The sequence below is a fragment of the Geospiza fortis genome, unplaced genomic scaffold (assembly GCF_000277835.1).
Source record: "Geospiza fortis unplaced genomic scaffold, GeoFor_1.0 scaffold138, whole genome shotgun sequence".
Classification (NCBI taxonomy): Eukaryota; Metazoa; Chordata; class Aves; order Passeriformes; family Thraupidae; genus Geospiza; species Geospiza fortis.
Genome location: NW_005054307.1, coordinates 10,259,403 through 10,273,922, shown reverse-complemented (window position 1 = coordinate 10,273,922; position 14,520 = coordinate 10,259,403). Strand labels below are relative to the sequence as shown.

At 39.1% G+C, this 14,520-nt stretch overlaps 1 protein-coding gene across 1 annotated transcript in view; it reads right to left on the bottom strand.

Moving 5' to 3' along the window:
- LOC102032929 (macrophage mannose receptor 1-like) overlaps positions 1 to 13,255 on the bottom strand; it is a 31,935-nt gene extending 18,680 nt beyond the window's left edge. Inside the window, exons 1-15 of the mRNA XM_031066831.1 lie at positions 13,122 to 13,255; positions 10,950 to 11,348; positions 9,528 to 9,701; positions 8,439 to 8,603; positions 8,031 to 8,147; positions 7,650 to 7,793; positions 6,025 to 6,207; positions 5,678 to 5,832; positions 4,780 to 4,893; positions 3,582 to 3,697; positions 2,633 to 2,781; positions 2,007 to 2,209; positions 1,510 to 1,631; positions 662 to 758; positions 476 to 518 (exon numbers count right to left, since the gene is read on the bottom strand). Of these exons, the coding sequence (XP_030922691.1) occupies positions 476 to 518; positions 662 to 758; positions 1,510 to 1,631; positions 2,007 to 2,209; positions 2,633 to 2,781; positions 3,582 to 3,697; positions 4,780 to 4,893; positions 5,678 to 5,832; positions 6,025 to 6,207; positions 7,650 to 7,793; positions 8,031 to 8,147; positions 8,439 to 8,603; positions 9,528 to 9,701; positions 10,950 to 11,348; positions 13,122 to 13,182 (2,242 nt within the window). The 5' untranslated portion in view covers positions 13,183 to 13,255. The remainder of the gene's footprint in view (positions 1 to 475; positions 519 to 661; positions 759 to 1,509; positions 1,632 to 2,006; positions 2,210 to 2,632; positions 2,782 to 3,581; positions 3,698 to 4,779; positions 4,894 to 5,677; positions 5,833 to 6,024; positions 6,208 to 7,649; positions 7,794 to 8,030; positions 8,148 to 8,438; positions 8,604 to 9,527; positions 9,702 to 10,949; positions 11,349 to 13,121) is intronic.
- Between the last annotated feature and the right edge of the window lie 1,265 nt (positions 13,256 to 14,520).

The following is a 14,520-nucleotide window of genomic DNA, read 5'->3' as shown; positions in this document are numbered from 1 at the left end:
CTTTGTTATTATTTTCTTTTTTAAGGAAACAGTTGTCGTGTATCTTCTGTTAAAGAAGAATGTACTTCATTTCATGATCCATCTTGTTCTTTAATGCCAGATCTTTTAAGGAGAAGTGTATGACCCTTGAATAGAACAATAATTAATCTATGTGTTTATAAGCCATGTTAGTAAACCAGAAGTTCTTGCCCCATTTGTTACCAGGAGAGTTGATGTTCTCGTGTCAAGCCCTAAAAAGGAGCATGTTCTCTGGTTTCTGGGTTGTTTGTCCTGCTCAGATGTTCCAACCCAAGACAATCCACTGGTGCTGCCATATGGACTTGGGCCTAGCAGATCTTGATCTATTTAAGACAATGAGGGCAGCAAAGCCAAGCTGGTGTAGATGTACAAAATTATTTATTGCAGCAAATGATGAATGGGAATATAGAGATTAGCAAAATCAGACTTGCTTGAAGCAGGAGCTAGGCTCCATCACCTTTCATTGCTGTAAATGCTGTATTTTTATCTACAACTATGAACTATCAGAAGATTTAACACTAATTCCCACAAAGGAATAAGGTACTAAAGACTTAAGGTTATCTGTATTTTGTATAGGAGTTATGAGAGCTTTTGGCCAAGAAAGACATTTAAAAAAGAGTCAAAAAGCTGGAATAACAAATTATTTACTCACTGGTGAACCATCACTCCATGTAAATCCACTATCAGAGTCCAAGGCACTTAAACCCATCCAGTAAGAATAGTGAATATAACCTCTGTCTCTGAATGATTACAAATAGAGAGAATCAGACAAACCATGAAACAGAGAAGGGGAATGCACAGCATTATATTATTGTCAGCACACTTGACACTCTAAGTATATTTTGAGATAATCACATCAGGTAATCATTCAAATGCCATGTGGGGAAAAACCGCCTGGCATTACATGTGCCTGGAAGCAGAGAAACACAGAACTTTATGGGAAAGATCACAAATGTCATAAGTCTACAAAAACTGAGTTAAAAGAAAAATATATTCAAAGGTCTTGGTTCCACTAAGTAGCTTAGGCATTCAAATTGAGACCTGCCTGCACTCGTGGACTTGATTTAAACATTTATACAAGCATATCAATGAGTCAGGCTTTTCTTAGTCTTCAATTTCCCCCCTTACTTAAGGTAGGAAACCAGCACAAAGCATTCCTTTAATCAAGAGTATTTTATCTACTGATCAGCTACAAATGAGATAAGAAAATCTGTTTTATCTGTTTGAATTAACTTAAGTTAAAACCAATTTTGGTGATTCTTCTCTCAATTTTGTTTATGTTCAGGCAACTTTAGTGCATGGCACCACCTCCCCAGAGGTGTGTCAAGAAAATTTTTTGCTCACCTCTTTTTACCCATTTTTTTCCTGCCACTTTTTACACCACCTTGTAAAGTAGAAATTGATCATCAGAAATCCTTTATGTCTTTCAGAGAGGCATTTTTAAAAATCTTTTCTTCTTCTATTTAAAAGATGGACTTTGCAAATACTTACAGTCTAGCTATCAGGTTTTGTTCTTCTTCACTGTGGATACATGCAAGATCTCCTCCAATAGTTCTGCAAAAATCTCTTGCTTCAAACCATGTTTGCATTTTTTCCCTTCCTCCCTGAAAAATCTATAGAAAGTAGGCAATTAAGTACTCTATTGGATATTACAGATATTTAAAAACACAAATATGGTCTTCTGTCTTGCTTCTGATCTTCTGGTCTCATTCTATTACTGACTATTTAATTGTTTAACCATTCGACCTGTGGTTGTCTATCAAATTTGGTTCTTGCTTTTCCTGTCAACTCAGACTTCCTGTGGCTCCAAACTTCATATACATACAGCTTTTTCCAGTATTTCCCAGCCATACCACTTGGAGATGGCTGGAGACATGTTACCACAGACTGTCTGTCAAACAGGCAGGGTAAAATCCACCTTCCATGCATGACCAAAATATATTCTTATTTCCATGGCAAACACTTGCATTCAGAAATGAAACACCTACTTTGAAGCAGAAGCTGCTCTGAGAAACAGACTGCCATCCCTCTGGGCAAAAAAGGAGAGGGGATGTTGTTGGAGGAGGAGGAGGGGGAGTGATTCCCTCCACCAGCTGCTTGCAGAGAAACGTGTTTGTCTCTTCACAGTTCAAAATATCCCATAATCCAGCTGAACGTCCTGTTGCCATGGCCACACAGCCTGACTCCTCTCCTTCATAAAACATAAAGTTGTTAAATCTTTTTGATGACTACATCTTCTCAAAATATCTGCTGCTTATTTAGGAGTAACCTGTTCCCACTGTGTTTGGATACCAGTAGCTCACAATAGCTCATATGCCTTCCTATTAATCATTAAAAGATTTTTGTAATGTAAGTTTCTTTTATGTTATGCTAGGAGTTACTTAAAAACACCTATCAAACAACAAAAACCTAATGATACCAACAGACAGGTGCAGTCCCAAGTGATCTTCTAGCAGGAGTTACTACAATCCCTGATCTACCTCTTTAGCACAAATAGAAAGCAGCATTACCCTTTCTGCTGCTTTGTTCCAGAGAGTTTCTAAACCCCTTTTTAGTTTTTAAACCCCCACCTCATTCCCCAGAGCAGGAACTCAATGGCTCCCGTGGCACTTACCAGGCATTCCCACATTCCAGTGAGTGAAGCTGACGGGATCTCCACTAGCCCACTTAAATGTCCCCTGTTCTTCCACATCTGAAAGACCAATCCAGAAGTATTTTTCTGGTTTGAATCCAATTATGGAGGTCAGAAAAGCTTGTTCATATCTGCAAAGAGTAAGCACCAAACTGTTGTATCACATTTTATCAGAATTTATTCATTTCTTCAAACAGTTCATGGTAGCAAATCTGGTAAATTTAAGGTGATTTGTCAATACGTATGAAATGAAGCGAGGGTAATTATCTTATTTCTATAGTTCTAATTATTTTACAAAATAATTTTTCCCTTATATTTTGCCAATGTAAATTTATCTAGAATTTAGGATGATTCTATTCACCTTTTATACCATGCAATGAACACAAGCCAAATAATACTTAAGGTAATGTGTATCTATTTCTCATTTTGTATAAATAAGGGCTACAATATTTTACTGAGCTTTATGATAAGTTCTAGGTCTTTAAATCTTGTTACTGGGGGGGGAAAATAAATCTACTTTTATTCTAAAATTCTTCCAGATCTGGCTGTTGCAAAGAAAGAAATAAAAGGCTGAAAAGCTTGAACCCAAGAGAAATAAATAGTTCCATGTTTATCTGTCTATTTTAACTCAAAAAGTTTGAAAACAATCTGTTGTTGTGCAGGTGAAAACAAACTGGGGTTTTTGTGCAGGTGACCCAATTTTTTAATTCCCAGCAACAGTGAAAGTGTAGTACCAATAGCCTGAATGTTTGTTTTGATGACCTAAAAGCCCTGATGTATTATGCAATACTTCATCAGCTCTACCTTAAATTTTCCTGGGAAAGAGAGGCGTTACACTAAACAGACATTATGAATAACTGCTAAGTAAGAAGAAATTTAACTCTTCTGTCCTGGTTACACACATTAGAGGACAAGAATTATGTTTCCATACCTGTCCCTTACAGTAGCCAGGTAACCTTTGTTTTCTTCACAAACTTTTTTTGCATCTGAAAATGTTGTTGGCAGCTGCACCAAGGAGTAACAGTAAAAGCCATGCTTCATCCAGCCCTGTCAGTGTAGAAGCAGACATGTGCAGAGAGGCTGTCAGATTCCACGGCTTTGTGCACTTCCAAAAGCAACACTAGTACCACACCCCAAATCAAAACTGATCCCAAAGGCCATGAAAGGAACCAAGAGGATAATCAAACATAGCTTTTGGGACCATAACTCCATGTCTTGTCCCTCGATACAGGACACACCAAGGGTCTTTGCAAACAGTGAGCCATGGTTATGCCTTGGGGCTGGCAGCCACAGCCACTTTGCAGCTCCTTGTGTAAAGCTTGCTCTGCCTCCTCACTGCATTAGTAGCTGTTACAAGAGTTTGCAACCAGCAAAACAGTCAGCTCAAATATTCCTTATTCCTGTGGCAGACTGATGGAACTGAGGAGGCATGCAACCCTTGACACGTGTTACACCCTGAAAAGATTGCCCTGCAGAGAGTGGCTTTTACGGGTGCAGTGATCAGTTCTGCAGTAGGAGAGAGCTGAGTTTAAATACACTTGTAAGGGAATAAAAAAACCAAGTCAATCTACATTTCATTAAATAAAGCAAAAGTTTCCCTCTTGGTCTAAGAAGTATAATACATGTAACCATGATATTTTTCCTTAGGATTTTTTTCCTCCTGAGAAGCTGAGAGGCCTCAGGAACAGAATGTAAACAATGATTATCTTCTGCTGTGGAATGCAACAGGTGGATCTGTGATAGGTCTCATGCAGTTGTTTCTAATTAATGGCCAATCACAATCAGCTGGCTCGGACTCTCTGTCCGAGACACAAGACTTTGTTATTGATTCCTTCTTTTTCTATTTTTGGCTAGCCTTCTACAGAAATCCTATCTTCTGTTCTTTTAGTATAGTTTTAATGTAATATGTATCATAAAATAATAAATCAAGCCTTCTGAAACATGGAGTCAGGTCATCATCTCTTCCCTCTTCCTCGGACCCCTGTGAACACGGTCACAATTACATGTGAAATTAACAGCTTTCTAGGCTCCACCAAGAACAGTCAAAATAATTTACTTCCGTCATAGTTATTATCATGGGAGTGAAAGTAATACACAATCACCTTTTGCTGCTTTTGTTTTACACTTACTTTCGGGCAGCCTGGGTAAGTAACTTCAGCTTCCCCTGTTTCTTCAGCCAAGGGTTTCCTTTTACAGATGTAGCCAAATTTCATATCACAAGCACTGTCAGCCCAGGATCCGTCCTAAGTATTGTAAGAAGAAACCACAAAGAGAAGTGAAAGCTAGAGACAATTCAGGTCCAACAAGAATATCCATCCTCAGAAAGAACCCTTCTGTCTTCCTATGGCTGAGACTGTTTGATCTCTCTTCCTTGCCTTGGTTTTTTCTCCAAAACTCCCAAATACATATAGTAAGGGCACATCTCCTCAGAGATGTGAGAATGTATCCGTTAAAGATTCAGGGACTGATGAGAGCAGGAAAGAAACATTAGGTTCCTCTCTATTCTCACCAGCATAGCATCTTTTATAGTCATATAACCAGATGACTACGGCAAGGAAGTGCTAGATAAACCAAACATAAAATATGAAAAAATGCCTTGTGTAAGTCTTTTTCCACAACGTTACCCTTTTCTTTTTATAATGAGTAGAAAACAAAATAAAATCTGGGTTTGTGCCTCCAAAGTAACTCTAAAACCCATATATTTGAGTAGTTTTAGAGAAAAAAATGAGAAAGTCCATGCTCCAAGGATCTATTCATTTATGATCAGTCATGTTGCATGTGGATGATGAGTGATTTCAACCAATTTCAGATGGGAATTGTCCCAGAGAAGACAAAGTCTCCATGCAGTGCACTGCTTCTGGTGCATCACACAGCTTCCTAGACCTGGTCTTGAGTATCCCTCCACAGTAAGATATCAAGATATCCTAAATCAAACCAAGTTCATAATTTTTTTTTTAATTATGAACGTTTTCATTTTAGGATGCAAAAGGCCAGAAGAAAGCATGAGAGTGGGGAAGGGATTTTTACCTGTCCCTTCATAAGGACGCAGTCTGCCTTATTCCAAGTGTGGGTTGGCTCTCCATGGTGCCATTTGGTATAAGTCACAGGTGTGCCATCACTCCATTCAAAGTACATTTGAATCCTAAAGTCATTTAGACCAATCCAGAGTTCATCATCTGGCTCTGGGAACACAAAGTTAATTGTAGGTATGGATATAGCTTATAATGGAATAATTACATCTCATACACACTTTTGACTGAAGAACTTAAAAAAAAAAACAAAACATGGTTATAATGATTAAATTAATAATAGCAAACAGCATAATCCCAGATTAAAAAAAAAAAAAAAAGAAAGTGATCTTCAGGAATACTCACTGTACCCGAGCTGTGACACTGTAAAACTGTACTCTTCAATATTATGAATGCTTGCCAGTTCTCCATCCTCTTTTCTACAGGAAGACTGGGCTTCTTTCCATATTTTTGCTGTTCTATAAATTCTGTAGCAATGACCTGCATAGGCCACCCATTCGCTGGGGCATTTAAAATGCTTTGAATCACCTAAAAAAAATGTTATTACTGAGATGTTCTATTCAGTGTTTTATTCACATCAAAAATAAAATTACCTGTGCCAATATGAAATACTGGAGCACATACTGAAATATTGGAGCACATACTGAAAGAGGAGAGAAGCCAAAGTCTGAGGGTACAAAGATTAAAAAACAAATTTTTCCCTCCTATTTGTGCTTGGAGCTCCCAAATAACTGTTTTACAGGATTAAGTAAATACTGAGTAATTTGTCATGCAAATGTACAGCGTAGAGCTTCACATTAAATCCCTCTCAGTGAGGCTCTGGATACAGCCAAGTTCTACAGAAAAGAGCCTCTTTTCCTACTCAGGGACTCTATCTTGAGTTTTGTAGCTTTTTATATTTTTCCCCCTGGAAACAGCAGGTGCTCAGGAGCTGGTTGGAGCTCCTACACAGCCCAAACTATATATCAGAGAGTTCAGACACAACCACGTTATACCAGAAATGTTATACCAGGCATTCCAGCTGCACAGAAATGCCACGCACTTTGTTCAACACTGATTTCTTGGCATGAATTGGGTATGGCCAGCCCATCTTCCATTGCTTGGAAAGTTCCCATGCTCTGCACCTACAGGGCAAACTGAAGAGGGGAGGATGTGTGGAGGATGTGTGCCCAGAATTGGTGTATGGTCAGCTGCTTTGTCCGATGCTCCCTGGACATTGGTTGGACCTGGGCAAATTGCATTCCCCTGAGCAACATCCAGACATGCTTTGATGGTTAGCAGGGTCAGAAACCTTTCCAAGTGAGCTGCCCGGATACAGCCAGAAAGTACAGGATATGCATGCTCCCCTGAGCTGTATAATCTCAGATACTCATATATATTAGGGGAGGGAGGTACTGTGAAGTTAGTTGCATGCTGGGAATTCCCAGTTAAGCAACTGCACACCTATTTCTTCTCAGCTATGACCTAGTCTGCCTCAAATCACAGAATCACAGAATTTCTAGGTTGGAAGAGACCTTTAAGATCATCGAGTCCAACCCATCTTCTAACACCTCGACTAGATCATGGCACCAAGTGCCAGATCCAGTCTTTTTTAGAACACATCAAGGGATGGTGACTCCACCACCTCCCTGGGTAGATGATTCCAGTATTTGATCACTCTTTCTGTGAAAAACTTCCTCCTTAATTCTAGCCTGTATCTCCCTTGGGCGAGTTTGAGACTGTGTCCTCTTGTTCTGTCTGTTGTTGCCTGGAGAAAGTAAAAAGAGAGCTCAGCAGGGCTCTTTTCCAAATGTTGAACAACGTTTAGACATCATCTTTAAAATGAGCCAGAAAATTAAAATCTTCTCAATATTTGACCCAAGTCAACAAGTGTAAACCTTTTGTTTTGACAATATGTTGCTTTTCATATATGACATCCTCCCAATATTTCTCACTGACTGTAAAAGCAGCCTTAGCTTTTGACAGTGTACCTGAGGCAGTGGTGAAAGAATCCAAGGAGGTGTTTCGCTTTTGGCAGATATATCCCAGTTTCCGATCACACAGCTGGTTTTCCCATTTGCCATTCCTACCTTGGAAGGTCCCACATATTTTTCCAGATTCCATAGAGGGATTTCCTTTAAAAAAAAGCAACAGAATCCCTCTGAAAACAGTGAAGCTTTTCACCTCTTCACAGGAGGGAATGTGCAAGACCTTTGCAGATGCAAAGCCACAGGGGTATTATTCCTTAGAATGAAAAATCCCAAGAGGTGTGACAAGGGAGCATCACTGTGACGAGGAGGAGAGAGAAGGAGAGAGAAGGGGAGGAAATTTTGGCCCAGATGTTGACCATCATTTAAGAAAAGTGCACTTACCTGGGGCCCAGTTGAGGTATCTGAAAGGACTTCCCCCAGTCCACTTCCAGCCACTGTCAAGTGCACCATAGAGACCAATCCAGAGCTTTGCATTGATGCCCAGGTCACTAGTGAGCCCTAAATGGCCAAAACAAATAGTCAGGTTTTAAATTACTCTGATTTTCTTAAATTATTCAATAAAACTGGAAATAATATTTTTAAGCATGAGTAATATATTTTTTTAGTATAAGTTAGATTATTTCCATTATTTTAATACAGGGTTTTGTGAGAAGGACAACTCTTATAAGAATGTCACTGGGACCTATTTTATGAGATAAATATAAGTATCCATGTTAAAGCCTTGGATCTGACTTACATTTTAAACAGTGTATTTTTTATTATTATTATTTTAGGGTATTTTTACTTTACCTAATAAATACATTTCTTCACGAAGGTCTGTAATGCTCAATAATTCTGCATCCTGCTGCTGGCAGCTTTTTCTTGCTTGGTGCCATGTCAAAAGTGACTCTGAGTTTATCTGATAGCGTGTTTCTGTCACAGGATTTGTTTTCCAAAAGTTATTGTGGGTGGTGTCTATAAAAGATGATACCAGCAATTTGACAAGATAATCATGTTTACTTACCCATAAAATAAACCTTCGATGCAGACTAAAAATATATAACTTTGTGATTTGATAATTTTTAAGTGGCTTTTGCCTCACATACATACACTTTGTCTATTCAGTATTAAAAATATTTTAATCACATAAGAAATCATTTATCCTTACAAACCTAATTTTTCTACATTGACCCTGTTCCTTGTTATTTATGTAACTCATCTACTTCTTTCACATTTCAGTCCACATTAACCCACTCACTGATAAATACTGATAAATACTGATAAATACTGATAAATACTGATAAGGTACTCTACAAGTACTTCTCCCTTCACCATACAGAAGTTTTGGTCTTCACATCCATTTCTTACCTTCAGATCCCTCTTATGCTCTTCCAGGCCACCCAATAAAACAGAAATTGGCATTTCCACACAATCATATGTGAAGTGGGAATGAAAGGGCAGGGAATTTGTGTATGGAAGCACTGAAGGCAGGTGAAGGTCACTGCCTTCAGTGTGTCCTGCACCCTTCCCTTCACTAAAGTCCTCCTGTTCTTTCCTCCATTCTATAAAACACCACAGTGTCCTGGTAAATCTCACCTTCCTCATTCCACTGCACTTCCTTTTGTTTTGAAACCCAGTCCTAGGGGCTTCCTCTTTGTTTATCCATCAGTCCCAGTCACCACCCTCAGAATACTCCCTGTAAGTGCCAATTTGGGGACACTGTATGACAGTGGGAGTGCAGAGCAGATGCCTCTTGTTGCACAGCTCACCAGTGAACCGGGCAAGCCAGAATTCAGCTCACCGTTCAATGCTACTTCCACATCCCAAGAGCATCCTGACCATGACAGTGCATGGCACTTTTGCTTAACAGCTTTCCTGAGATTTTTATAAATATATTACCTTTTAGTGGGCAGTTTCCAAACAACTGGTCTTTATCAAAATCTGCAGAAGTTGCACACCAGAGAGAGTCTGCATCATCCCTCCGAGGGATGCATTCAGCATACCACTTCCCCTGGTGCTTAAAAGGGAACACACAGGGTGCACCAAAGGCATTTCCTCCCAGGGTATAAATATCTATGGAGAAAAGCAGAGATCAGTACTCAACAGTCAGCTGGCATCAGATGCTCACCACAGTGACACTCATGGCCAGTTTTCCACGGACAAACTGAGTCATGCAGGGCTCAACACACCAGTGCTTTGTTACCCTGAACTTCTAAAGGGCTGTTGGGCCAGTCAGGTCTGACTATGGTAAAATATTCAGAACTTAGACTCTCAAATACTTAATTTGGCCTCAAATTAATTTCTGTTCAACTTTGTCATGCCATTACTTTCTGGACTATTGTGTCAGAGGTCCCTGTGGCTCAGGTTTTCCCATGACATACATACTTCTGTCCTCAGAATATATATATATATATTCCCTTTTTATTCCCTGCATTGTTGAAAAAACTTGGAAAGGAGGTATCACAACATTTTTGTTAGTCTTCATGAGAGGAAGCTGTATCTTAAATTTGCAAGGACTCTGCTAGGAAGTGACCCATCACTCTCCACTCTAATTTACTGCTGTCTGTACAAAATTATGCCAAAATTCATTCCTGTGCAACAGTTGTAGGGCACAACAAAAATTTATTCTATTGGTATTTAAATTCCCAACATACCAGTGTCACAACATAAAGGACATTTATTACTTGATCCCGAATGCCCCCACTACATAGTCCAAGAGCCATAAAATTGTAGGAAAAGGAGATCTTACTCTCTAGGGATCTTTTTCCAGGATGATAAAACTTTGCATCCTAAACCATTATGCACCATTTTTCCTTTTGTTTTTCTACTTTTTTTTTTACTAGGCCTGGGAAACACTACATAAATAATGTTAACTGCGAATTCCGTCCATCTAAACTAGAAATTCACTTAGAGATTATTGGTGATCAACCCAAATAAAAGCAACAATAAAAACTAAATATAACACAATCATCTCTTCTACAAGTTGGTCAGACATATTTTAAAACAGTCATAGGTTTCCTTTTGCTATTGTTGTACAAACAGAATTCCCATTCTTCCTTATGTTTGCATCTTGGGCCTTTGTAATTTTATTCTATCATTTGAAAGAATTGTATTTTACAAGGTATGTAGAAATGTATGCAGCTATATTTGCTGAAAAATACAGATATATTCACCTTTCATTTCTACATCCTATTTATAATTAGCTCCTGTGCTGATGTCACCCTCAGAAAATGGTTGCTGCCTGTCCAGCAGGCAGTGGCATGATTTGTAGGAAGGGGCAGTCAAGTTACCAAGAAATAGAGATGGAATTTCAGTACTCACCCTCATAGCGCTGAGAGCACACGCTGTCTGCACTTCCATGGATTTTCCACCTGCTGCCTTTGCTGGATACTTTGGACAGCCTCATTTTCTTCCCCTTCCCCTTGCCATAGTTGAGAAATAAATCCTTGCCATGGGTTGCAAGTGTCTCATTTCTGCATTCCCACCACTGGAGTTCGTTTGTCCTGTTGCAGGATTCCAAGGTGACGGCAGCCTCGTCGTCCTTGGTGAGCACTCCCAGGCACAGCTTGAGTGCCATGCTCAGCAGCTGCGTGGGAGAGACCCACCTGAACTTCTGAAACTCATCATGCTCATCACAAGTGGTGGTTATGACTGAGCTAGAGTTCTGAGCTTGGGCACACAGCTTGTTATCTTCATTATAGATTGAAAATATTCCCCTACCTATAAAATAAAATGGTAATGCAAACATTTTAGGAGATGTTTCTTAGGAGATAAAGGCAATTAGTTGCTGTATGACAGTCTGCTATCCAAAAAAAAAAAAAAAAACCAAACAAAATACCAAGACAAAAAACAAAAACAAAAACAAACAAACAAACAAAAAGCCAAAGCAACCAACAAAACCAAACAAACCAAACAAACCCAAAATAGCATAGATAGTTCATAGAGTGATAAACCAAGGGAAGTTAATCATTGGTATGAAGGATATTTATGAAAAAATTCTTAAAATGAAAAAACACAAGAGCTGAAAATAGAGCTCTTTCAAGAGAAATTATTCTTCTTCATATCCCTCCTGAAACCACAGTGGATGCAAAAAGCATGTCAAAAATGACCTTCTGTACATTTCATCATTTATTCCAAGTTCCACAATATCATATTTAAATGGGCTTTAATTCTGCAAGTAAGAGTATTTTTTGCTTTAGAGCTATTAAAAATCATTTATATACTCAAAAATAAAAAATTTTTATATTTGGCCCAGAAAAAAACTGGGGTTTTCAGCTCATCAAGAAAGTGGTGTACTTTTCATTTTTGGTTAATTTTCTTGGAAATTTTTGGCAGCTGTGCAAAAATTCATTTCTTCCCAGAGCTTTATTTGTAAGTTTCTCAGAAGGGAAGCCACAACTTGCAGCATCATCAGTTCTAAGAGTTAAACTACGCCAATATCCTAAGTGCTATTAATAACTACATTTGTAAATAGAAATGTGAGACACTGGACATCAGGGGTTTTTTTCTCAAGATCAGCTTCAACAAAAAGCCTTCTCCAAATCTTCACTCTTTTTGCATCTCAGCTTGCATCCCTTTGCTCCCTTCTAGGTGACAGCCAACATCACCCAACTCACCCGGCAGTGCCATCGACTTTTACCCAAGGGTTCTTGCCAAGGCCAGAGTATTTAACTGGGCCTTCATAACCCTCCCATCCCAAAGCTGACAGGGAATGGTTGAACAGCCTTGGTATTGTTGTTCTGAAAGGCTATAGAACAGAAAAAGTCAGGTAATATTTTCCCTGACAGAGCTCTCTGGCTGCAGTGGTTCCTGGGCAGGTTAGCAGAGATGGGCTGGAGCTGACTTGGTCTCACCCAAAGCCTGCCCAGAAGAAATTGCCTGTGGTGGATTAGGTCATTGGTGCATTGGATGGTCCCTGTCACCATTCAAGCAATAGCAATGGACTTCCAGAGTTCTCTAGCTGGAAACTTGCCATGGAAAAGAAACAGTGTCATTTTTTTTTTCCTCTCAGCAGTAGGAGGGTGTGAAATCTAATGGATGGGAGATTTTAAGATCCTTCCTAAAGCTCTCAGCTTGGAAATGAGTTTTTACTATGCACTGATCAGTATTCTACAGTCTAGGTAAGCTGCCAAGAAACTCAAAGCACATATCAGCCAGTAGTTCTGTGCATGCTGAGTTCACTGCTCTGTACTGAACCCTTCTAGCCTCTGATGGAGTAAAGTGAAATCAGATTTTGTCTGCTTTCTCAAGAATCAGCACTGCCGAGGTTATGGCCACATCTATTGGCATATTCCTTTCGCTCATATACCACATTGAAACCTGGGTTAAGGAAAGAGAATGCCTGTGCAGATATCACCAAACTCCAAGCTGAACATAACATTTTCAAATCATAAGCTGTGACTAGATCTAAATTCACTGCCCACTAAGGGAGGTAATTGAACACATGTTAAAGAACTTGAAAACCTCCACACTAAGCAGAGGACAAAGACTTACCAGACGTTTGAAGAGATGTGCTAATGGAGAGAAGAAAAATCAGGGACAAGTAGAGAGACATGGCAAATATTTCACTCCTTTCTTCCCTTCACCTCGTATTGATGCTAAGAACCAAATCAGTGCCTTGCAAGAAAACCCCACTGCACTGAAGTGGATTAACAAACCCTTTTTAAGACCCAACACATACAGGGAAGTTGTCAGCTTCAAATAAGGAACTGTGTCATGTCACATGAGTAATTTTGATATAATACATTAATGAGTAAACTTTGCTTCCTAAGCTAGTTTTTCTGATGTATAAAAGTTTGCCATGGAAGTATAAGATCTAACAGGTAAGATTTTAGTGTGGATTTTTTAAGACATACCTTATAACTCAGAATCATTATTTTTACCAAAAGGTGAGATTACTATCTCATTTGCAGAAATAAATAAAAGAAGTAAAAAAGAAGAGAAATATTTGTCTGTATCAATACATGATGAAAAAAGCCATAGTGCACTGCAGTACTGTGAAAAATCTGCTGGGACACCACGCAAATGAAGTAACTATGACCTTGGAGTCAGAGAGAAAAAGAATTTTCCATGCCTGAAATTCCACAGAAAATTTTTAAAAAAGCTGTAGTAAGTCAGATCTGCTTTCTTCCAGAGACAACTATTCTTTCTTTTGCTCCATTCTTGACTATATGCAGGATTATTACCCAACTGACAGCAACAGCTGAAAAAAATTGGGAAAGAAAATACACAATTCTAGGAAGAAAAGAACTTGTAAGTGGGAAATACTGGATTTTTAATTATTGCTAGTGAGGGAAACTAAACTGATGAGGAATACTGCCTCATTTTTAATGCCACTAGTCTGTGAAAGTTTGCACCCCATGAAGTATACACTCTTCAGGCATTCTGACAAAATTCTGATGTTTACTTTCATGAAGTTTTCTCCATGACAGTTTAAAGAGCTCAAAAATCTTAGAGCACACGGACAAGAAAAGGGACTCTGGTGGAAGCTTTGCATCAGTTTTTGCACATGGACTTTGAAAAATTTCATTTCCCATACCTCCAGGAGAGGCTGGTGTGGCATACCTTCCCAAATAGTTCATCTGCAGCAAAATTGCAGTGAAAACCCTGGACACCCACGTGAAGTTGTGGGACTTTGCTTCTATTACTCTGACTCAGATGTAGATGAATGACTGGGTCTGATAACGTATGCAGGGAATTGGAGTAGAGCAAAGCCACAACAGTGAGGGAGAATGGTGGGACCTCAGGGCCAGCAGACACAGCTAGAGCAAAGCCATGAAAAGAAGGGAGCCTGAAAAGGATACTGAGACCTGAGCAAAGAGGAAGAAATGAGGGCTGCTCCACAAAGCAGCAGAATCCAATTACTCACTAAGTTATGATCCATATGTAAGGA